This window comes from Rissa tridactyla, chromosome 13 (assembly GCF_028500815.1).
Source record: "Rissa tridactyla isolate bRisTri1 chromosome 13, bRisTri1.patW.cur.20221130, whole genome shotgun sequence".
Classification (NCBI taxonomy): Eukaryota; Metazoa; Chordata; class Aves; order Charadriiformes; family Laridae; genus Rissa; species Rissa tridactyla.
The window spans coordinates 17,245,123-17,268,425 of NC_071478.1; the positions used below are offsets into that span (position 1 = coordinate 17,245,123).

The following is a 23,303-nucleotide window of genomic DNA, read 5'->3' on the forward strand; positions in this document are numbered from 1 at the left end:
GCGCTGCCGGGAGCCGGAGCCGAGCGGGGTCGAGCCGAGCCTGAGCGCGGGGCCGCGCCGCCCCGGCCGCCCTTTGTTGTCTGGGCTCCTGCCGGCGGCGGCGGCGGCAGCGGCGGCAGCAACAACAACAACAACAACAACAGCGGCGGCGGCGGCCGCGGCCGGCCCCTGCCCCGGCGGGGCGGGCAGGCGGGATGTCCCACGAGAACCTGCTCGGCATGGACGAGGGAGCGCTGCGGAAGCTGGTGAGTCCCCGCGGCGGGTGGGCCGGGGGCAAGAAGCGCGCTTCCCGCAGCAATTGCTCGCTTGTGGCGGTTCCCCGGGGGCAGCAGGTCGGCGCGTGCCCCGGCTCCCCGTGCCCCGCCGAGGAAGGGGAGATGGCGGCTCCCTGAGGTGCGGGCAGCCGGGCCGGTTCCAGGGCCCACCCGCGCTTCCCCGCGCAGGTGGTGGGGCTGCCGCTGTCCCTCAGGCGGGGGGGGCGAGCGGGGCCGCCGGCGAGGGGCTGCTGCGGTGCTTGAGGGATGCCGCGCAGCAGCACGTGGAGGGGCCTGGGCCGGCACAAGCCCCTGTCCTGCCCCAGTGACTCCAGAGGCTCCGGCCTGGTGGCTTTGGCCACGCTTGGCCCTTTCCTCACGCTCGTGCTTAGGCTGTAATGTCTGTCCCGTGGCTCCGTCTCCTTGGCCGGTGGCTCCCGCCTGAGAGGTGTGCCCAGTTACCTGCTCGCCGCTCTCCTGGTGCCGGCGGCCGTTTGGCCCCGGGTCTCTGCTCCCGCGCTGCCTGGGGCTGGCTTGGTGCCAGGGGCGGCTGCTCCCCAGGCTCTGCCCGCAGCTGTGGGCATCCCCTCCTTTGTCCGAGTCGCTTCCCTGCTCCATTTGTGCCCCCAGGAGTTGGAGCCAGAGCCGAGCCTTGGCCTTGTGGGGGATGAGCGCCTGGGTGTCCCCAAGGTGGGACTGTGGGTGTTGGGCTCTGACCTGCTCGGCCGGGGCAGTTGTGCTGGGAAGCCCTACAAAGAGCTGCCTGGATTTGGGCAGTCCTGCCACCTCCCCTCCAGCCCGGGGGCACCGCAAGCTCGGGGCCGGGGGTTTGCTGGGTGCCGTGGGGGCTGAGTGTGGGGTGGCCCAGGCCGGTGCTGGGGAACGGTTACATCAGGAAGCTGAGTCAGCCGGGAAGGCACGTCTGCGGGAACAGGAAAGAGTTGGGATGCCACGGCGCTGGCAGGAAGCAGGACCGGCGCCCTACCATGGGCAGGGGGTCGGCATGGGGCTCTGCTGCCCTGCTAGAGCCTCCTGACGTGCCATCCTCGGCCTGCTCGGGGTGACAACGTGCAGACCTGCCTGTTGTTCCTGTGCTGAGGAGCCCACTGCTCTTCATGGGGTGACATCGGGGCCTACGGGGGGGCCCTGGAGGTGTGGGGATGGGTGGTCTGGGTTTCTCCCTGTCCTCCCGATGCTCCAGCTCTGCCGTGTCCCAGCTGAGGTCTCTGGGCTGAGATGGAGCCCTGGGAGCGGTGACGGGGCGGGTGTGGGGTCTGTGGTGCATCTGAGGAGGTGGATCTTACCCGTGCAGCAAACCCCACTTCTCCTGGGGGCTTCATCTTTGACCTGCTGGGGCTTTGCGTCCCCAGAGCGCCCTGCTCACAGCTCGGCTCTCCCTGTGCAGCGCAGGCTGGGGAAAGCCTGATGCGAGGCAGGGAAGGACTTATTTTTCTTTCTGGCTAGGTTTTGGCTTTGCTCAGCTGGAAGAGGATTAGCCCATATAAGGGAAAACTGCCTCTCCCACCGCTTCCTCCCTGCTCCTCTGCTTTCCCCAGCCCTCGGCTCCGGGCTGCTTCTCCGCCTCCTTCGGAGCAAGTGAGACCTCGGCAGCAGCATGTGACATCCCTGGGGGTCCTGGAAGAAAGAGGCTGGGGGACATGAGCAGGTCCCTGCAGCCCCCTGGCCGGGACTGTTTCTATGCGGGCTGGGCTGGGAGCTGCCGGGGAGCCTCTGCCCCACCGTCTCCCTCCCATAGGTATCCGTGCGGTTCCCTCCCCAGCTGCCTGCTGGTACCCTGGTCTCGGGGAGGCCAGTTGGGGTGAACCTGTGGTTCAGCATGAAGATGTCAAAGGGCTTGGAGGAGCCTGGGGAGGGAGCTGCAGGGAATGGGGTGGGTGCTGCTGCAGGATGTCCCTTAGCTGGGTGTCTGGGAGCAGGGGGTTATTTGAGCGCTCGGGGCTGTGCTGAGCTCCAGGCTGTGGTCAGCTGGCCCTGGGCTAGGGAGTGCTCCCCTCTCCCAGCCCCCGCAGATCTCAGCCTGGTTAATTAGGCAGGCAGGATGCAAATTCCCTTACAGGCAGAGGCAGGGCAGGCTGGAGCTAGGGAAGTCACTGCCATGAGGTCCCCATCTTGCACCCGGTGGCCTTTGGGAAAGGCTTCATTGGCCGTGAGGAGCATTGCATCCCTGCCATGTCCCCGTCACCCGGCTGTTTTTCCTTCTTTCCTCTCCTTAGGAGGCAGCCACACTCTCCGCGGCTCCTTCCAAAGGTTACATCAAAGCCTGGGGCTGTAGGAACTTCTTGATGTGCCTGGCTCCTGTTCCCAGAGCAGTTTCCCTGTGGCTGGGCTCCAGCCTCCCAAGCGCTCTGTGCTCAGCCGCTCTGGGGAGCCGGATGGATGCAGGGCTAATTACAGCTCTCCTGAAGGAGCCGCCAGCCATGCTGGGAGTCTGAACACTGCTGTGCTTGGGCATCATCGGGAAAGAAGCCCATGGGTGCCTTGCCAGCACCTTTTTCACAAAGCCACTTTGTGTGTGTGCCGAGGCGGGCGTTTGCTCAGAACCATTAATTTGCTGCCGACGGGGCAGGGCCGGTGGGGCCGTGGCGTGTGCTGATCCCCAGGCTTGCCTGTGCCTGCAGGGTTGGGCCCCTTGTCCCCTTCCCACCCCCTGGCTCCATCCGTGGTTTCTGGCACTCTCTCCCTCGCCGCTGGCCATGGAGCCTTCATTTCCCTCATCCTGGCTCTTTGCTGACGTGGGCTTGGGACGAGGCTCTTCCTCCTGCCCTGCTGCCGTTTCCCCTGCAGGGAGAAGCCTTCCAGGACCCGGGTGCAGGTCAGGTCCCAGCTGGAGCCCCCTGGGCAGGGCAGACCCTGGACCTGGCGGGTGGGTGTCACACGGCACGTGGGTGCCAGGGTGTCCCCTGCTCCGGGGTGTGCGGGACTAGTGTCCCATCACGTCCTGCATTTCCCGGCACTCTTGGCTCCTACAGCCGCTGCTCCCCTGTTGCCCAGAGCCAGCTGCTCGGGCTGAGCCCTGCACCGCCAGCAGGTTATTTAGGGAAGGGCCGGGGTCTCGGCCTCCCAGTGTGCGGCAGAGGAGTGTTTTTCTGTCCTCAAGACCTTTGCATGGCTGTGGGGAGAGCTGTGCTTGCCACAGAGCCTATGCCTTCAGCTCCTTCTTTTGGGCTGGACCAGACTCCATCACTGCCACCCGATGGGCAGCGGAGCTGGACTTCCTGGCTGGCCAGGGTGGCCACTGCCTCTGCTGGAGCAGCAAGGGAAAGGCCCCGTCTCGGTGCCTTTGTCCTGGCAGCCAGCATCCCAGGGTACAGGAGCTGCACGGGGCAGGCAGACCCAGTGCAGATGGGAAATGGGAGGCCCATGTGGATGGAGGGGCTGGTTTCCTCCCCGGCATCCTCCTGCCCTGGCAGCGCATCAGCTCCTGCTCTTCCGAGCTGCTTCCCCGTCCTGGTGCCAGCTCCGGATAAGAGCCCAGGGGGGCTGCAGGTCCCAGCTCTGGCCAGGAGGCAGCCGCTTGTGTTGCCGCAGGATACAACAAGCGGCTGCAGCATGCTGGGAGAGATGGCGCTGCCAGCCAGTATGGTGGGGGCTGCCAGGGCGGGAGGGTTCAAGCGGCTGCCCCCAAGGTTGCGTGTTTTCAGTGCGGGGCTGGCCACGGGGAGCTGCCTTGGGGGTCGGTGGTCCCAGCTGCCAAGCATCCTGCTGGGACTTTCTCAGCTGGGGAAGGATAATGCTCCTGGCTGGGCCTCAAGGCTGGAAGGGGCTGGAGGACCACAATTTTAGCTGCCGCGGGGGTGTACATGGGGGCTCTGTGCCTGCTGGCTTCACTGGGGTGGAAATATCCTCCCCTGGTCCCCAGTCCCTGAGCAGGGAGGGCGAAGTGCGATGGCTTTGCTAGGGGCTCTGTGCAGGGGGGTTTCTGCTTGCGGGTGGTGGTTTGGGGCCCTTGGCACTGCTCAGCCTAGGTCCGCCTGAGGGACCAACCCTGGATTCCTGCGGCAGCAGAACCTGAAGAGCCTGGGTGGGTGGCCTGGTGGTGGCCAATGGGACTGGAAGGGAGGAGATTGATGCTCTTGTCCTGTGGCACAGCCATGGCTGCTCCCCGCATGCAGGGGCTTGATGCTGACAGCAGCTGCCCAGGGTCACGGGGTTTATTTTTTAACGAGTTCCATGAGGAATTGCCTCCTGGGTTCCCAGCGCGGGGTTGGTCCTGATGTCTCACAACAGGACAGTGGGGGGACAGTGGGGCCATGCCTGCCCTGGCTGGCCTTTCCCCATGGATCCGGCTGCCTTCTGCCCCCCTTCAGCATGGAGGGGCCTGTGCATGGGCCCCCTCAAAGCACCTGGGCCGGTGGCAGGGCTGGGGCTGTGGACCTGATCTGGAAGAGGGAAAGCAGCTCTGGATGCCCATGCCAGGTCCTGGTGGGTGGCCTCGGGTGGGCTAAAGAGCACCCATGAGGTGTTCATGGCAAGGCTGTGGGAAGGTCATGGCCGTGCTTCCCACATACAGAGTGTTGGACTTTGATTAAGGACAGATCATGCTCATGGATTTGGCTCCGAGAGCCACCCACCATCCCCTAGCGCTGGGTGAGGGTGGAGAGGGGGGCTTGGGGGGGACCGTTCCTCAGCGAGGTGCTAGGACCCCCCCAGTCAGCACCTCCTGGGGGCTGTGGGCCTGGAAGGGCAACAGACTCTGCTGGTGGAAGCGCTGGCGTGGGCGGGAGAGCTTGTCCCTGTGCGGGTGGAATGGGGGGACAGGGCTGCAGAGGCAACCAACCCTTGGGGGCTGCACAGACTACCGAGGGGCATTTACGCCGTCTCCTTGCCCCTCACGTGCCTGGAGGTCTCGATGCCACCATGGCAGCCCGTCTTTGCTATGGCTGGTCTCAGCGTCCTGCCCCTGGGGGGGCCATGCCCGGTCCCCGCGGGGCCAGGCAGTGCCGGGCAGCGTGTGCCGTGTGTGTGGGCCCTGCCAGACAGACGGTCCCATTGTGTGGTGTGTGGGCAGCCCGGCGGCGGGTGGCACCAGGGCTGAGCCAGGGGGCTGTGATGGCCAGAGCTGGTGCTGAGCCCTGCCCCGTTACACCCAGCTGGAGGCGACGCTGGACCTGGCTGAGCGGCGCCGCATCCGCTCAGCCATCAGGGAGCTGCAGCGGCAGGAGCTGGAGCGGGACGAGGAGGCACTGGCATCCAAACGCTTCCGCCCGGAGCGTGGCAGCCACCGACAGGACGACAAGGAGAACTGGCCGCGGTGAGTCCGGCACGGGGCTGGGGTCCCGAACGCCTCCTGTGTCTGCCTTAGGGGATGGTGGCTTCAATGCCTGGCCCCACTGTGGCTTGGGCAGATTTGGATGGGCATGAGGGTGGGAACAGCCTGGCACCAGGTGGCTTGGCACGTGGGAGGGGCCCATTGCCTGAATTTGCTGCCTGCCCAGGAGGGGACTTTCCTCCTGAGCACCCACGGCAGCTCCTGGCCGGCTGCTCTCACCCCCGCACAGGTCCCGGCGCCTGGAGGAGGAGCAGCAGGCAGCCCTGGCCACCTTGTCCAGGCAGCTCGAAGCCATCACCGATGTGGAGGAGCTGACAAAGCTGGTGAGCGACCGTGTGCCGGGGCTGACCGTGTGCCGGGGCTGACCGTGTGCCGGGGCTGACCGTGTGCCGGGGCTGACCGTGTGCCGGGGCTGACCCTGCCTCTCTCCTGGGTCTTTCCCTCTTGCAGCTGCGGGCGGCAGGTGAGTATGAGGAACGCAAGCTGATCCGAGCTGCCATCCGCAAGCTGCGGGCTGAGGAGATCGAAGGTGAGGCACCATCCCTGCGTCCTGGGGGTAGCTAGACCGGAGAGCCTGGGATGTGGGCAGCTCCTTCCTAAACACTGCCTTTGCTCCCATCCAGCCGCAACCCTGGCTGGGAACACGCAGAGCAGACGGAGGAATGGCAGCGAGCCCCCTGCTGTGCCCGGGGATGCACAGAGCAGCCAGAGGGACGATGCTGAAGCACCAGCCCTTGCTGGGAGCGGGAAGAACAGCCCGAGAGGCGATACTGAGCTGCCAGCCCTGTCTGAGAGCGGGGAGAGCCATGGCGAGGGCAGCACCGAGCCCCTGGCCACAGCCAGGAGTGGGGAGGGCAGCCAGCGGGATGAGGCAGAGCAGCCGGCACTGGCCGAGGCGAATGAGAGTGGCTGCGGGGAAGCTGCCGAGCGGCCCCCAGCCCAGGAGCCAGAAGGCTCAGCGGTGAGTGCGAAGGGTGTTGCTGGGGGAGCAGGACCACCAGAGACCTGCTTGCCCTTCCCTTGGGCTCCTGTGCCAGCCTGCCTGGGGCACAAGCCCCCAGGCATGCTGGGCTCACCCCCCCAAGGGGACCGGCGCAGGTGGAGCTGGGGTCTCTGGGGACATGGGGGATGTGGCTGGGCTGTGCCAGCGTGGCCCCAGCAGTGGTGAGCTGGGGCTGGGGGCTCAGGCCTGGGTGCCCCGGGCTTCTCCATGAGGACATAGCCTGGGCACGAGTGCTGCGGGTGAGGGGTCTGCGGTGCCCCTCAGTGTGCTTGGTGTACCCCTCCCCGCTGCGTCTCTGCGGGGATGGTGCTCTTGCTCTTTGGAGGCGATGGCCGCTCGTCCCGCCTGCAGCAGCTGCTTGCATCAGTCTCCTTGCACAGGCAGAAACCTTGATCCCTCCCGTCCCTCTCCCCATGCGGGTCGTTCCTGCTGGCCCTTGAGGGGCTGGGGCTCGCTCTGGAGTGACGCTGGTGCCCAGCAGCCGTGGTGGAGGCGCTCTGGCTGGGGGAAGGCCGAGCTGGTGGGCAGGGCTGGAAGGAATGGGTACAAGCCTGGGTTTCCTGGGCAGCTCTCGTGGCAGTAGGACACCACACAGGGTTGCCCTATGTGGGAGAGGGTGGTGAAGGGGGAGAAGCGGTGATTATAACCGCAGCCGAGTGGGAAGGTGTGGGTCCCCACATCCGCCTCCGTTCAGCCCAGCTTCCCCCTCCACTTGCCCCAGGGCCGTGGCAAGAGGCTGCGGGGATGTGGGGGACACGGCCCTGTGCCACCTCTCAGCACTGTCTGCCTTCCCCCATCTGGCTGTGCTGGGACATCTCCCAGGCAGCCAGCAGGGCTCTCCCACTCCGTTCTGGCCGATTACTCCAAACCCAAGGCCCTTTCCCTTGAATGGTGGCTGCAGTGGTGCCTGGCTTTGGTCCTGGTTCCCCTGTGCCCCCTCGGGGTACGTGCCCCTCTCCACTTCCCTGCGCCCTGGAGTCGTATCAGCACCTGGAGCCCGTGGTGCTGCTCGAGGCACTGACACAGCCAGGACCAGCACTCTGTGCCCTGGCTGGTGACACCAGGACACCGTGTCCCTCGTCGGGCCTGTGTCAGGGAGGTATCTGTCACCTGCATGTCCTTGCCGCTCCGATGTGAGCGTGTGTTCCGGTGCCCGGATCATCCCATCATTTGCCAAGCAGAGCTGTTTGTGCTGTGGGCAGGGACAGGGTGATGCAAAACTGAGTGCTCCCTGCCTCGCAGAGCCCTGAGGTGCCTGGGCTGGGGGGCAGGAGGGGACAGGGGCACCGGACAAGGCTGTCCTCTCCTCCCATCTCCTGGCATCCATGCTGGACAAGGCTGGTGTACTCGTGGCAGGGGCTACAGAAGGATGCAAGAGCCAGCTCCTTGCTCCATGCCCTAGTGCTTATCAGCCCCACGCAGAGGAGTGCCAGGAGCCCAGGGGTGCACAGGGTTCGGGCCCTTCCTTCATTAGACACCGTGTCCCCCTCCTTGCCTGCTCGAAGCAGCAGGGTGTGAGGACACTTGTCCTCCTGCCAGCCTTCTGCAGTGACGCGTGTGCAGGGGGCAGCTTGTCCATCCCCAGCAGCATCAGACAGGGACCCGGGTGTCATGGGAAGAGGCTGCAGCCTGTGGCATGTCCCCGGCTGGGTGGCAGGGATGGGACAGGGTGATCCGATCAGAGACTGGAGCAGGGTTGGCCCCCGCTCTCACCCTCTGCTCTCCCCAGGCCCACGAGCAAGATGACGCAGTGGAGCAGGAGCATGTCCCGGCTGGGATACAGGAGCTACGCAGCCAGCAGGCAGGAGACCCCCAGAAACCCAGTGCCCAGGGTGAGTCACCCAGTGCCTGTGGCAAAGCCCCGTCTGTGTGTATGCCCGGGGCCAGGGCAGCGCCACCGCCAGGGGTGGGAGGATGGAGAGGGCAGCGTGGCACCTCCCAAAGGTGCAGACAGGGGAGCCGGGTGCCTTGTGGGGCTGCAGGAGCAGGGATGCTCTGCAGGCAGCCGCAGGCTTTCCCCGTGCAGAGCCTCTTCTGTCTTCTGCAGCCACGGTCTCAGGGACCCTCGTGCTCCTGGAGCTGCAGCCGGCCCCGGAACCTGGTCCAGAGCTCGAAGATGGTGGTGAGGAGCCAGAGCGGGTCCAGCCGTGCTCCCCAGGCGCTGCTCAGCCAAAGGGGCAGCACCACGCAGCCTGGAAGGAAGGGAGCCCAGGCAGCCCTGACGCTGCCCAGGAGCCCGGTGGGAAGCAAAGCTGCCGGGTGGGGCAAGCCCCCACGGGCCATCCCAGTGCTGGCAGCCGGGGCAGCCAGGTACAGAACTGGTGGCACGGGCTGGGGTCGCTGCTGCCCTCTTCACCCGGGGCTGGCGGTCCCGTGGGCAAAGGCAGCTTGATGGCGTAGGGGGTTGCATGCGGCCCGCCCCCCAGCTGACCGATTTGTCACTTTCCCTCCCTGCAGCTTGGTGTTAGGGTGCACAGCCAGGTGTCAGCGCCGCCTGGGAGGCGTGGGGAGCCGCCAGTGGGTAAGTGCAGCCCCGTGGGGGGAGCACCGGGGCTGTGCCCACCCCAAGCTGGGCAGTGCTGCCCTGGGGGCCCCCCCTGCATCCCTGCCCTGCAGCATGTGCATCCTGGTGGCACATGGAAGGGTGCCAGCCCTGGGGACGTGACAGGCTGGGGCAGGAATGTGAGGGCAAGACATGGCCAGGCCAAGGGCCATCCCCAGACAGTGGCTATTTGCCGCCTGGTTGTGCAGTAGTGGTGCGTGCCCCAGCTGGGTGCTGGGGGAGCAGGGTGCCTGGCGGGCTGTTTACCAGTCCCCCAGCTCCGGGCTGGGCGGCAGCAGGGCCATGAAAGGGAATCGGTGCCTGCAGCAAACCCCGGCCTTTTGCATTCTTTGTCCCAATATGGCTGGGAGCCGTGTGCTGGCTGGCCCTGACCCCCCCCCCCCCCCCCGGGGCTGCACTCCCTGGCCCAGCCAGGGCCCAGCACCCCCTGGGTCCTCCCTGTAAGCCTTGAGGGATCGCGGTGTCCAGCAGCTGCCCTCCTCCTACCGCTGGGAAAACCATCTCTGTGGCTGTGCTGGGAGGAAATGGGGGGTTAGAAAACGGAGAGCAGTGCTCTGCCCCCAGGGTCAGGTTTCCCACTCGGAGCCACCCTTGCAGGCAGAGGTCCCCTCCCTCCAAGAAGCCCTGGGGGTCTGCAGGTCCTGGGAAGGCAGAAACCCTGGGGAGATGCTGGGGAGTGGTGGGCTGCAGTATGGCATCACCCCAGGTCGGAGGGAAGTGTGTAGGACCTGACCCCCCTGGCCTCACGTGGGGGCTCAAACCTGGGTGCTGGGGAAAGGCTGAGCCCCCTCCCCCTCCTTGAGCATCAGCAACTTTGACCCCACACCAGAGCGCTGCCGGTTCGGTGCTTCCCTGCACCCAGGTGCTCCCTGGCTGGGGGCTGAGCCGCTAGGCCGCCTCGCCCCACTCTCCAGAGGCAATGCTGGGCTGGCCCTGCTCTGCCAGGGCCTGGTGGGTGCAGGGGTGATCCTGATCTCTCTGCACAGACCCTGGGTACCACTCACTGCGCCTCTGGGGCGTAAGTACACCCAGCTGTGCCTTGTCCTCCTCCTCGGTGTGGTTTGGCACTGCAGAACAGAGCCAGCAGCCTGCGAGCGCTGGTGGATTTTGGCAATACTCTGGGGAGCGCGGGGCGACAGCAAGGGGGACCCCAGGGTGCTGTGCTTGTGAAGGGGAAGATGCCAACGGCACCCTATGCCGCGCTCACCCTCTGCTCCCCTTGTCCTGTTCCTTGCGTATCTGGCTTGTCCCTTCCCAAGCGGCAGTGCCCACGCAGAACGTAGTGGGGACCTCGACTCGCCTGAACACTCACCGGTGGGAGCAAGTGTCCTCCTCTCCGCACCCGGCTGGCCGTGGGGGTAAGGTCCTGGTGATGGTCGCCTCCGCTTTCCCTGCTTTCCCGTGGCTGGAGGTCCCCGGCGAAGCAGTGCTCTGTTGTGGTGGGATGCTGCAGGATGCCGCGGGCTGCGCGGGACTGGCTGCCGACTGCCCACCTGCTCTCTCGCCCCCCTGCCCCTGCACCCATCCCTCCCACCCGCCTGCACCAGCAGCCAGACCCCAGCAGAAGCAGGGAGGCAGAAGCTTTGAAGGGCTACAGGCGCCCGTGGTGGGTGGGAGGAGCAGCACGAGTGGCAGGGCATCCGGAGGGGTTGTTGGGTGCTGGGGTGTCGGGGACAGCGCACGTTGCGTGGGCGCTGTGGGGTGCTGCATGCGTGGCGGGGGGCGGCATCATACGTCGTGTGGGCACTCTGGGGGGCACCACGGGCTGTGGGGGCAGCACGCGTTGCAAGGGGCGCCCCGGGGGTGGTGGTGGGGGGGGCTAGCATCGTGTCGGGCCGGGGAGGGGAGGGGGGGGGTCGCAGCGCGCGCGGCGGGGACACCCGCGTGTCGCCGCAGCCCCGGTGACCCCGCCGCGCCTGTCCCCCCCGCAGAGCCGAGCCCCGGCGGGCCCCCGCCGCGGGCCGCCTCGGTGCGGGAGAGAGCCCAGCGCTTCACCCCGGCGGGCCCGGGACCGGCCCCCGGCCCGGCGGGGGCGGGCGAGGCGGGGGGGGCGGGCCGGGCCCGGCCAATGGCAACGGGGGCCCCGCGCGGCCCCGCCGGGGCCCTCTCAAAACGCCCGGGGCGGCGGCGGCGGAGGCGCAGAGCAGCGCCTGGCACCGGGCCCCGCCGGCCGCGGCCTCGACGGCATGAAGACCTACTTCACCATCGAGATCAAGGACGGGCGCGTGCAGCCCCACGCGCCCCGCGTCGTGGCTGCCCCCGGCAGCCAGCGGGCAGGTGGGCACCGGGCAAGGGAAGAGGGGTAGCGCGGGCAGGGGCGGCCACCAGGCGGGCGGGATGAGGAAGATGGGTAGCGCAGGCAGGTGGTATCTGGCAGGAGACCGGGCGGGGAAGATGGGCAGCTGGGCAGCGCTCGGGGAAGCGGGAGTGGGAAAGGTGGGCGCCCATAGGGAAGGTGGGGGCAGCAAGCGGGTGGGCACCGGCAGGGCCGTAAGCACTGAGGGACCGTGCTCCTGACGGGACGATGTGCACAGTTGGGCAAATAGGTGCCAGTGGGCAGCTGGGCACTTAGAGGGTGGTGGGCAGCAACGGGCAGGTGGGTAGCGATAGACCAGCCGGGCACTGATGGGACCACATCAGCAGTGGCTTTTGGGTGCTGGTGACCCAGAGGCTGAGCGTGGGCACTGCTAAAAGTGGCGTGGGCACTGGCAGCCCTCACCCTTTGGCAGGGACACTCCGGGCGTCTCAGTACCAGGAGGCCATCTGGCCCTGCAGCCGGTCCCCATCCCCACCGTCCTGCATGTTCATGGCCAGGGTCCTTCCCCTGCCCCATCCCCACGGCCCTGCCCCACGTTCATGCTCTGTCCCCACTGACCTGCTGGTCCAGGGGAGTCCACGCTGTCCTGCTCCGTCCCATCCCCGCTGCTGCGTGGTGTCTGATCCAGCCCTGCTTGCCCGCCTGTAGTCATGGCTGGCTCGCGATGTTCCTGGGGCTGTCCCTCACTCCAGGGGGTCTTGGCTCCAGCTGGAGCGCTGCGGAAAGTGCCCTTCCTTGGGGAGGAGGGATAGCCAGGGTGGTGAGCGGGGGCGGGGGGGGGCAAGGGGGGGAAGGGGGGGGCTGCCTTCCCCATCCCTTGGGTGTTCCCGGAGCCCTTCCCCTGTGCCAGAGTTCAGTGCCCGCTGCTGAGGCAGGATGCATGCCAGGCAGCCCGGCCGGAGCCGATCCCCGGGCACGGGGCTGAGCCCGCCGGGCTGGGGCTGGGGCAAACCCCACATGCCTCTTGCTCCTCTTGCAGAGGTGACCCTGGGGCTGCGAAATACCCCCATCCGCATCACCACCATCCCCAGCAGCGGTGGTGGCGTCTGCAGCGTCAGCAGTATCAGCAGCAATGTCACCAAGGTGAGTGCCGGAGGGGCTGGGTGCTGTGGGGCCATGCCCCACTTGGGCGCTGGCTGGGGGGCGCTGGGCTTGGGAGCAGTGACCAGGGTGGGGCGGGTGGGTGCTGGCAGCACGGTCCAGAATCTCTGGCTAGTTCTTCACAGCCGGGGCGGACCCCGGGGTCTGCGTGTGGACGTGCAGCCCCAGGCACGTGAGCCCCCTGTACCCTGGGCTGTGCTGGCACGTATGCAGACGCAGGTTGGCGGCAGGTGGGCTGGGAGGCTTTTGTGGGTCTCTGCCTGTTTTAAACGCCTCTTAGGGTGGCAGCAGCTCAGGGAAAAACCTGTCGCCACCCGTTCCTCTGGACCTTGGCTGTGGTGCTGGGGAGCCAGCCTGGGGGGGTGCTCCCTGAAGGTCTCAGACCCGCCGTGGAGCCGCAGGCTGGCATCCCGTCTCCTCCTGCTTTGCAATCCCAAGCTGAGAGTGGAGCAGCAGCCCTAGCCGGCCTGGCCTGGGAGGGATTCTTGGATGTGACTAGGAAAAAAAACAACCCAAAACTAAACCAAAACCAACCCTCTGCTCTGTTTTGGGGGCAGAGCAGGATACGGCCTCCCCCCAGGTGCTGGGGGGGGTAGGGCAGGGTGCGCTGTGCACCCTGCGTGTGCAGCCCTTCCAGTGCTTTTATCTGCTTCTGCCCATCTAGGGTAATGCGAGGCGCGCGCGCGTGTGGCCTTGGCAAGAGCCGGGGTGTCAGTTGTGGCGCTGCCTCGCTCGTGGCCCTGCACGCGTCCAGCTGCCTCTGCAGGCGCTGGTGGCCATGGCGCCGCTGGCTTGCTCTGTCCTTGGCTCGGCCCTCGCCAGCATGAAGGAGGCAGTGCCTGCAGCCTGGCAGGGCTGCCCTCCAGTGCTGCCTGCGTTAGCCAGGGGGTCCCACTGCCCATGGGCAGCTTGCTGCCTGCAGAGGGGTGACTTCCCTGCGCTAATGCGCTTGGGCAGGCTTGGCCCGAGCAGCCCGTCAGCTCTCATTAAGGTATTAGCGGTGCTGCCCGGCAGGGTGGGGGGCTTAGGGCCCGTTGGCTGCCCAGCGGGAGCCACGGCCGCCAGGTGTGTTTCCAGCCGGCAGGGAGGAGGAGGAGGCGGCAGCGGCAGCAGTGCTGGCAGCCCTGCCAGGTAGGGTCGGTTGGAGGGACTGGCGTGGTGTGGGGATCCGGGGACAGTGGCTATTGCGGCACGTCCTCTCGCTGGTGGGGTGCTGCCTGTGCCCGTTGTGTGGGGACCTGGGGCGTTCATCAGGCAACACAGGGGGACAGGGACCCCCAAAAATCACAGCTGGTGGCTGAGGCCCTCACGCCGGTGCCAGCCTGGGGCTGAAGAGGTCGGTGTGTTGTGGGTGATGCCGGCCAGGAGCAGGAGGGCACTCGGGTGAAAGGGTGCGTGGGTGGTCCCTGGCCCTGGAGCGCACCCAGTACAGTGATGGTCTGGGGCTGATCCCACATGGGGGCTTTACCCCACCCACTGTGCCCCACACCCCCCCCAGGGGGGCGTCAAGGGCGCTGGCAGCTGCCTGGGACAGGGGGGCTGCTCCGCAGAGCTCCTCCTCTCCGGGCCACCTGGTCCCTGGGCTGGGAATGTTGCCCACTCTCAGTGCCTGCCTCGGCACCCCTGTGCGGGACCCCCGGCCGCCGTGACAAGAATAGCCCAGCAAGTGTGTGCTGGGCCAGCCTCCAGCCGGGGGTGGTGCCCCCAGCACCCCTATAAAAGATAGAGGACAGCCGAGGGGGACTCGCCGCGGCGCTTGCTGGCACCAGCAGTGCGGCCATGCCGGGGCTCAGCCTGGAGGGGCTGGTGCAGGCCGGGGCAGCTGAGCTGGCGGAGCTGCGGAGGGAGCTGGGGGCTTTCCGGGGGGCAGTGGAGGGGCAGCTGGAGCAGGCTCTGCGGCGGGTGCAGCCCCTGGCGCGGGCGCTGCGGACGCTGGAGGAGGAGCACCTGGAGCTGCGGGCAGAGCTGGCGTGCCTGGGCCGCCGCCTCGACCTCCTGACGCTGCGGCTGGGGCCACAGGAGCCCCCCGGGGAGGACCTCAGCACCCTCTTTCTGGAAGCACAGGACCCTTGTGCCCACTTTGAGGGCACTGAGGAGCCCAGCGGCCCCGTGGCCCATCCGCCCGCTTTCTCCAGCACTCGCCAGCAATCGACCCTGCACCTCTCCCGGAGCAACAGTAGTGTGAGTGCAGGCAGCCCTGCTCCATGGCAGTGCCTGGTGGTGGGGTGGGGGGGGGCGGGAGGGTGGCACCAGCCCACAGGGCTCCCGGTGGCCCCCTGAGGGTGCCTGGAGCCAAGGCGAAGCCCCTGGCATGAGGTGCGACCATGGCTGCAGTGCACGGGCGACGCAGCGTCACTGGGATCTGCCACCATTTGGGCTCGCTGTGGTGGGGGGGACAAATGGTGCCTGCCTGCTCCGCATTGCCGGCATGCCGGCTGCAGGCAGCTGTCCTGCACCCCCGCCTGACGCAGCAGTGGCGGGGTGCAGGTGGTGGCATGGGTGCACGTGGTTGGCGTCACCTCCACCCGGTGGCTTTGCCGTGGGCCGGCTGCCAGGTCAGGGCAGCAGGATGCCAGCTGGGGCCAGGTGTGTGGCAGAGCTGCTCCGGCCCGATGCCGGTGCCTCCTGCCTGCTGCCGCCCTGCCCTATTCTGGGCCTGGCCCACTGCCTGCCACGCATTGCTGGGGGGTCATGCTGAAAGGGACTTGGCGTCCTGGCTTTGCTCCGGCGGGGGCTGAGCTGGCCTAGATCCTGAGCAGGGATGCGGGGGAGGCTCTTGATCTCCTGCACAAGCTCTTCTTTCTGTTAAGTCCTTTAATTCCCTGGAAATCCCTTGTGCCGCTAACGGCGCGCACTGGCCTTGCCAGCACCTTGCCCGCTGCTGGGCAGCAGGCACTGACTGCCCAGCCTGGAACACCTGGGCTGGGTGTTCACCCCCCGCCTGTCGGAGGGCCCCAGCACCCTGCGGGGATGGGGACTGAGGAATATTTGGGGCCGTTTTGGCGGTGAGGCTGGTCAAAGACTGCTGGGCCCTCCCGGGGCAGGGGGTGCCGCAGGGAGCGATGTCGTGCTCCCCTGCCTGCCTTGGTCGCTGTGGATGCCTGCGGCGTCCCACCAGCTGTGAGCTCGTACGCCGCATGTGGCACGTCTTCTTCAGGGTCCCCACTGCCTGTGGCACTGGGCAAGCGTCAGGGTGCTGGGGGACTTGGATGGGAGGGGGTGGGGGGTGGCCAAGCTGGTGGGGGCTCAGTCACACTGTGCTGTCCTTGTAGATGGAGCCAGAGGTGGTGGAGCAGTCCCAGGCGCCGAGGCTGGAGCCAGAGCTGCCTAACGGCATGGAGAAAGTCCAAGCGAGGGAGCTGGAGAGAAGGAGCAAGCTGAACGTTGAGGAGCTGAGCAGGATTGAGGATGAAGATATTCTGGATAAGATGGTACCTCCTCTGCAGCTGGGGCTCCTGGGGGAAGGCGAGGGGACCCTGAGCTGGCGGCAGAGGGGTGATGCTGACCTTCACTTCCTCCTGCAGCTGGATCGGACAATGGACTTTGAGGAGCGGCGACTGATCCGAAACGCCATGCGGGAGCTGCGCCAACGCAAGCGAGGTACTTGGGGACGGCAACCCCTCTTGGGGCCAGGGCTCTGGCGGAGGCGTTGCAGGTGGAGCCAGCAGGGTGCTGGAGCGGGGCTGCCTGGCTGTGGGGAAGTGGGAGGGTGCATTGGGTCTTCTGCTGCTTCCCTGGCTCTGTCAGGCTGAGAACATCGTCCTTCCCATGAGCCAGTTCTGGACCGGCAGCAGCCTGCAGGACCCCCAGCATGGCAGGGACTGTACCTACCGCCCCTGCCTCTCACTGATGATGCCATCTCCCACCCGTGTTTGCAGACCAGCGGGAGAAGGAACGGGACCAGCGGCTGCAGGAGACGAGAAGCCAGACTACGGCAGGGAGGGCCGGCCACACCACGGAGACCACCACCACGCAGAGCACCCAGTCAGCTGACGGCTCGGCACGCAGCACCGTCACCAAGACCGAGCGTCTCACCCAGTCTAGTACGGGCTGTGCTGGGGGGGCACAGGGCTCGCTTGCCCAGCGCGGCCCGTTTGCCATCCCTTTGGGGGGCGCTGTGCAGAGTCTTTCCCAGCACTCTGTCACCGCAGCTTCTCTCTACCGCTCTCGATGCTTGTCCTGGGTCTGACTCGACCGTGCGGGGAGCAGGACTGTGGTCCGGAGCTGAGTTTTGCTGCATCTCCTCTAGCTTGCCCAGAGCCTGCCTGGAGATCTTTAGGGGATCTGCTCTGGCGACTTCCCACCCGATTCTCTGCCCTGTTGGCGTGGTGGGGGCCTAGTCTGCACCTCGGGCCTGTCTCCTGTCCCCTGCACCTCTGTTCTCCCAGTCCTTGGGTGGCTCAAGCCAAGAGTCACTGCAGAGGGCTGAGGGATGCTCCTGCTCCTCGCCCTGCTCCTTTGCACTGGCCTCTTTGCTCTGCCTGGGGGGCACGTGCCATCTGTCCCCTCTGTGCCTGCCCTGGCTATGCCTCTGCCGCCTGGGACTCCTCCCTGTTGCAATCCGTGGATGCGAGGGTGCTTGACAGCAGTGGGTGCTCCTGCCCCCGGCGCCAGCTTATCCCCCGTTGCCCCCTGCAGGTGATGGCACCAAGACCTCCCGTACCACAACCATGGAGTCAAGTTACGTGAAGAGATCAGACAGTAAGAGTTTTTGCTGCCCTTTCCCCATGGCATCCTCTGGGCGTAACCCCAGGGGCGCTGCTGCCACCGAGCCGTCCCTGCCTGCGGTGCGGGCAGAGCCCCCCACCTGCCGGGTGCCACTTCCTTCGGCTCCTGCCCAAGGTCTCTCTCTTTTGCTCTCTCTGCAGATGGCAACAGCACGTTCGTTCAAACTAAGTCATCCTACAGCTCCTCTTCCAAAAAGACAGGCAGGTGAGTAGCAGTGCCTCCCTGGGGCCAGCCCCAAGCAGTCACTCTCGGCTGTCTACTTGCACAAACCCTCTCACCCAGCTTGTGGTGTCCCCATGCAGGGATGTCCCCAAAGCCTCCTGGTCCTTGGGGCACACTCGCTGTCTCCAGCAGTCCCCATGGATCCCTCCATGGGCATGGAGATGTGTCTGCCAGGCAGGAACCTTAAGCCACCCCTCTTCTGTCCCAGGGACACGGAGGTCTCCAAAGCTCCAGGACTGGGCAATGGGCTGAGGCCACCACACGCCTTTCCCCGGGCTGCCTGTGGTCCCCTTAGTTTCATCTCTCTCTCTCCCAGCATCTTCGACCGTGAAGATGAGAGTGCCTCCAGGCAGAGCAGTCTGGCTGCGCTGGAGCGGCGCCAGGCTGAGAAGAAGAAGGAGCTGATGAAAGCTCAGAGCCTGCCCAAGACATCGGCCTCGCAGGCTCGCAAGGCCATGATGGAGAAGCTGCAGAAGGAGGGCGGGAGGTGAGGATGGGCCGGGAGCGGGCCGGCTGGGGTGGTGAGTGCCACGTGGATAACGCCCCGCATCTTCTGCTGCAGCTCGCCAAACCCTGCGGCGGCACGCACCGCTGTGCAGCGCTCCTCCAGCTTCGGTGTGCCCAATGCCAACAGCATCAAGCAGATGTTGCTGGACTGGTGCAGAGCCAAGACCCGGGGCTACGAGGTGAGTGCCACCTCCTCTCCCCCTCCCCAGGGCCGGTCGCTCTGCCCCTCGGTAATTCTCCTGCCCTCGCAGCACGTGGACATCCAGAACTTCTCATCCAGCTGGAGTGATGGCATGGCCTTTTGCGCCTTGGTCCACAACTTCTTCCCCGAGGCGTTTGACTACAGCCAGCTGACGCCCCAGAACCGCCGCCACAACTTCGAGGTGGCCTTCTCCTCCGCAGAGTACGTAGCTCTTGTGCCATCACGCGGGCTTGGGGGGGCTCAGGGTGACTCTCCCGCTCGCTGCCCAGGGCAAGGGGGGAATGCAGGCAGGGGCAATGGCACTGGAGGTGGAGCCTGTAAGCATCGCTTCCCCCCATGTCATGCAACGAGGTTTGGATACCGGGGGAAAGCAGTGGCTGTGTGGACAGAGCCGAGAGAGGCCAGCACAGCCCAGTCTGGTGTGGTAAGGGTGGGCATGAGGGTCTGGGCTTTCTGGGTAGGGGGTAGAGCAGCCGAAGGCAGGGCAGCAGCCCCCCAGGCCTGCCCAGCCACAGGCAGTACACCCTGGGGTGCTGGGTGCGGGACCGCAGCCCGTGGGGAGCGGGGTTTGTCCATGCCAGGTGCCGCCTTTCACAGTCGTAGGGGCTCAAACACCGTCGCAGCTTCTCCAGTCTCTTCCCTTCCCCTTTTGCTTCTGGTTTTCCTGGGTGCTGAGAGACGGGAGCGCATCCAGCTGGAGGGCTGGCAGCCAGCCCCTCTCTCCTTCCTTCTGTCTCTCTCCCACCCACTCCTCCTCCCCTCCAGCACCCTGCCCAGGGGCAGGGCCAGGTGGGTGGGGGTCCCATCCTGGCCGGTGCCCGGGACGGTGGTGTGAGCTGGGAGCTCCCGGGAGCTCCCTGGGTGCCGTGGTGCTGTTCGGTGGAGTGAGAATGGGGCCGTGTGCCTGGCTCTTGGTGCTCCTGATAACGGACTTTTTGCCTTAATTGGGGAAAACCGGTGCGTGGACTTGAGAGAGCCATCGAACTCTCCAGCCTGGAATCCAGGTGGCCTCTCGTCCTTCCTCCTCCTCCTCCAGCTCTTGTGAGCATCTTCTCCCGAGCTTCCTGCACCAGGACTGTGCCGTGCGGTTCCAAGCGGAGCTGGGCAGGAGGGCTGGGCTTGTCCCCCCCCATCCTCCCGGCGGGTCTATGTAGGGGCTATATAGAGCGCCGCTCCGCTCTGGAACCTGCTCCCCGAGCACCTGGCGTGCCAGAACACCTCACTCCTCCTCCTCTGTCTGTCCTTCCCTCTAGACCTCACGCCTCTCCACGCTGCTCACCTACCCTCCCCCTCCCTTGCTTGTGCCCCCCCCAAATCTCACTGAATGGCCTTGGCGCGGCGGTGCCCAGAGCCCTCCTGCCCCTGCATCGCGCACCCCCAGAGCATGCGAGAGCAGAGCAGCATCTGCCCGGGGCGGGGGATGGGAACTGCACTGATCGTGTCTCTTGTTTTCTCTCCTTCTTCCCTTCCCCGACTGGGCTGCGATCACTGGCTTGCCCCTCTCTCTCCCTGCCCCCAGGAAGCACGCGGACTGTCCGCAGTTGCTGGACGTGGAGGACATGGTCCGGATGCGCGAGCCGGATTGGAAGTGTGTGTACACATACATTCAGGAATTCTATCGCTGCCTGGTCCAGAAGGGGCTGGTAAAAACCAAAAAGTCGTAGCCCATTTTCACCCCCCCGGGAGCGATGGTGAGAACCTTCCCCTCCAAATACCTGCCAGTGCCCCACCACCGCCACTTGGCCAAGGGGCCGGGGAGTGGCCACCATGGCTGGGGCAGAGGCTGGGGCATGCTGGTGGGCGAGGGGCGAGTCCTGGTGGTGTCGGCTGGTGGGGCCAAGCTGTGGCCAGGAGAGGGGTGGAGGCGGCTGGCTGGCCTCTGGCCTTCCAGAATAGCACCCGTGGGGTTTGGGGAGGAGGGGACTGTCACCCTGGGGTGCTGTTGGCTTTCCAGCCACAGGGACGGCACTAGCAGGAACAGAGCTGTCGCAGCCCTTCCCTCCCCACTGGCTGGGCCCAACCGAGGGGATTAGCCGCTGGGGATGCCGCTCCGCAGCAGCACGATCCTGAGCCCCCCCCGGGATGCCCCAGCATCACTGCTTGCACTTGCCCCCTTGCACTCCTCCCTGGGCCGTGCGGGGACTGCCGGCTCCGGCTGGAGGGGAGCTGCAGCCGCTGCTGCGGGGCCAGGCGTGGGCGGTGGTGCCCTGCCGGCGAGGTGCTGCCTGCTCATATATGGGCAAGAGCGGGGAGCCTGGAAAGTGTGAGTCAAGGCTTGGGTCCTGTCTCGTCTTGCAGTGTTTGTGCCTGTCTTCAGGGGCATCCTAGCTGGCGCTGGAGCCGCTGCTTCCCCGGGCTCCACGTGGCAACAGCACACCAGGACCCAAACAATGGCTTTATAAGGGCAGAGCGGTTTTCCTTGTGCTGCTGTTGCTTTGGCCATCACCCCCTGAGCTGGGGCTGGTGGTGGCGGGGGGCCTCTGGAGCTCAGGTGGGGCTTTTCCCAAGGCCCCCCTTTCCCCGGGGCGGTCACATCACAAGGTGGGGGCCAGTGCTGGACAGGCCACGGGCTCAGAGCCCGCTGCCTCCATGTCTGCATCAACTCCCGTGCAGCAAAGGCCCCGTGGGGAGAGCTGGGGCAGCAGGGCCCTGGGCTGGGTGACCGTCCTTGGGGCCCTGCTGCTCCCCCGGGGCTTTGCACCAGCCGGACGTCCCTCCTTAGCCGTGCCTGGTGCCAGCCCGGGGGTGGGGGGTGGGCTGCGCTGAGGGGCTGGGGCGTGCAGCGGGGTTACTGCAGCCTGGGGGGGTTGGGGGAGAGAGGGCTTGGGGGTGGAAGGGGGGGTGGTTGCGGTGGTGGGTGGCAGACTCTCCTTTTGCTCTGAGCTTCCCCGTGCACCCTGTCGTTGGGGCAGAGCCCCTGCCAGGGGGTGGCGTGGGGGCCAGAGCAGCTGGGCCAGCCACGGTGTCAGCGGTGGCCGCCTGTTCGTGCCGAGCAGCCCCTCGGTTCTGGCACAGCCCCTCCCCCGGGCCCTCGTGGCTGCATCGGTCACTAACAGCAGCAGCCTGGGGTGCTCCGGCACCATCTGTCCCCTGGCGGTGCTGGCACCTGCTGCACTGCCCAGCAGGGGTGCAGGGAACCGGGCAGGGCTGGGAGGTTGCAGCAGTGGTAGGGTTGCTTCTGCCCCTCATCCACCACCCCCCAGCAGAAAGGTGAGAGGATGGAGGTGTACGTCCCCTCTGTGCCCTGCCTGGCTGGCGCAGTGACTACTGGAACCGTGCTGGCAGCTCTCAAGCTGGATGCCCCCCGCCCCCAGCTGCCCAGGGAGCCCCGGCTTGGGGAGAGCAAGAGCACCTATAGCCCAGGGAGCTGGGTGGGTGGTGAGGGCAGGGCTGCCACCCCACCAAAGGGACGTCAGCAGGCCCCAGAGGCTGTAGGGATCGGGGGACAGCCGTGGCTGCTCTGCCAGGGCCCCCCGACGTTGGCAGCTGCCGGGGCAGGGCCCTGCACAGACCCCAGCACGGCAGCGGTGCCTGGGCTGGGACGTGGTAGGCACAGGCTGGTGCTGAGCTGCTCGAAGCCGGATGGCGCCCGCCCCACCGGTAGTGCTGGGCTGTGCCTGGGCAGGCAGCCCGCTGGGCTGGGCTCCGCGCTGGGACCGGGGTGGGAAGTGGGCTGACGCAGCTGATGGGAGGCAGCGGAGCAGGGCAGGAGTGATGGGCAGCGTGTGACCAGGACAGCCCTGCCTGTCCCTGGACCTGCCTGGGGGCTGGGGGGGAGCATGTTGGGGCGGGGGCACAGCACATGGGCAGGCAGGTCTCTCCCTACCAAGTACCAGCATCAGCTGGAGGAGGATGGGACAGCCAGAGCAGGGCCTGACTGCCAGCACCAAGAGCCGGGGCAGAGAGCACCAGGATGGCAAGGGGTGCAGGCAGGCAGGCAGCCCCCATTGCAGGCAGCACGTGCCCTTCCCAGGGCCAGGAGAGGCAGGACTGTGGGTACCGAGGGGTGGGCAGGAGCTGAGCGAGGCCGAGGGCTGCAGTGCCCAGTGTCAGCAGGCCCTGGGCGGCGTGAGACCCCCGTCCCAGCCCCCGTGGTGGGGCAGCCCAACCGGGGTCGTGCTGAGGGCTGTGTCTCTGCAGGATGCTGGTGGACTGCGTGCCCCTGGTGGAGGTGGAAGACATGATGATTATGGGGAAGAAGCCAGATTCCAAGTGTGTCTTCACCTACGTGCAGTCCCTCTACAACCACCTGCGTCGCCACGAGTTGCGCATGCGGCAGAAAGAGTGCTAGAGCCTGCCCTGCCCACCACCCCACTGCTCCCTGCCCTCAGGGCTGCTGTCAGACAGGGGAGCTGCCTTCCCCAGGAGGGTCCGGGGGGCCACCGGACCGGCGCTGGGGACGGGGGGGCTCTGCCACTGGGGCGACCCCATGCCTCTGCCTTGCTGGAGCTCCCTCTGCCCTGGCCGGCTGTGGGCTGACCCCGTGGGCAGGGCCAGGCAGGCGCTGCCGGGGATGCTCCCCAGCTTGGCTCGCCTCCCACGCTCCAGCGTGTTAAGTTATTTGTTCTCCAGGAGTTCTTTGTCCCATGGAGACCTGGGGAGGCCTGGGCACGGCTGCACCCTCGGGCCCAGGGCTGGCAGGGGTTGGCAGCCGCGTGGGGTTGTGCAGCCCAGCCCAGGTCATGGTGCATCCTGCCGGCAGCGCACCCGCAAGTGGTTCTCCTTGGCCTGCTGCGAGGAAGCCCCTCTGCCCACCGCAGGCCCTGCTTGGTGCCACCTCCCTGGTGACAGCTCCACGGCCCCGTGCTGACACTCTGCTTCCCACTGCGCACACGCACCCTGGGGCACTTCCACACAAGGGGGCTGCAGCACCCATGTGCTGGGGTGTGGGCAGGGAGGTGAGGGGTCCCAGGGGAGTGAGAGGCCCAAGGAGAGAGCCAGGAAGGCAGCCCCCACTCTCCTCCCCAGCTTGGGGCACCACGTGCTCAGCGCCGCTTGCCCCTCCATCACCGTCTCTACACCTGTGTTGACACGTGTACCAACACCAGCCAGACAATAAAGGTTTATTCTATAGGGTGACACCTCTGCCTCAGGTCCTTCTCCCCGTCCGCACCAC

General features: G+C 66.7%; 1 protein-coding gene across 1 annotated transcript; it reads left to right on the forward strand.

Annotated features, from left to right (window-relative positions):
- SMTN (smoothelin) lies at window positions 1-23,266 on the forward strand. The gene is given in 22 exon segments (XM_054219801.1): window positions 1-245; window positions 5,366-5,526; window positions 5,774-5,867; window positions 5,995-6,073; window positions 6,168-6,505; window positions 8,277-8,379; window positions 8,595-8,857; window positions 9,005-9,068; window positions 10,370-10,468; window positions 11,042-11,154; window positions 11,156-11,387; window positions 12,407-12,510; window positions 15,801-15,959; window positions 16,053-16,128; window positions 16,407-16,571; window positions 17,167-17,229; window positions 17,397-17,460; window positions 17,795-17,965; window positions 18,041-18,164; window positions 18,237-18,388; window positions 19,707-19,878; window positions 22,328-23,266. Coding segments are annotated over 21 exon segments (2,820 nt in total). The 5' UTR covers window positions 1-194; the 3' UTR covers window positions 19,852-19,878; window positions 22,328-23,266.
- The last annotated feature ends 37 nt before the right edge of the window (window positions 23,267-23,303 follow it).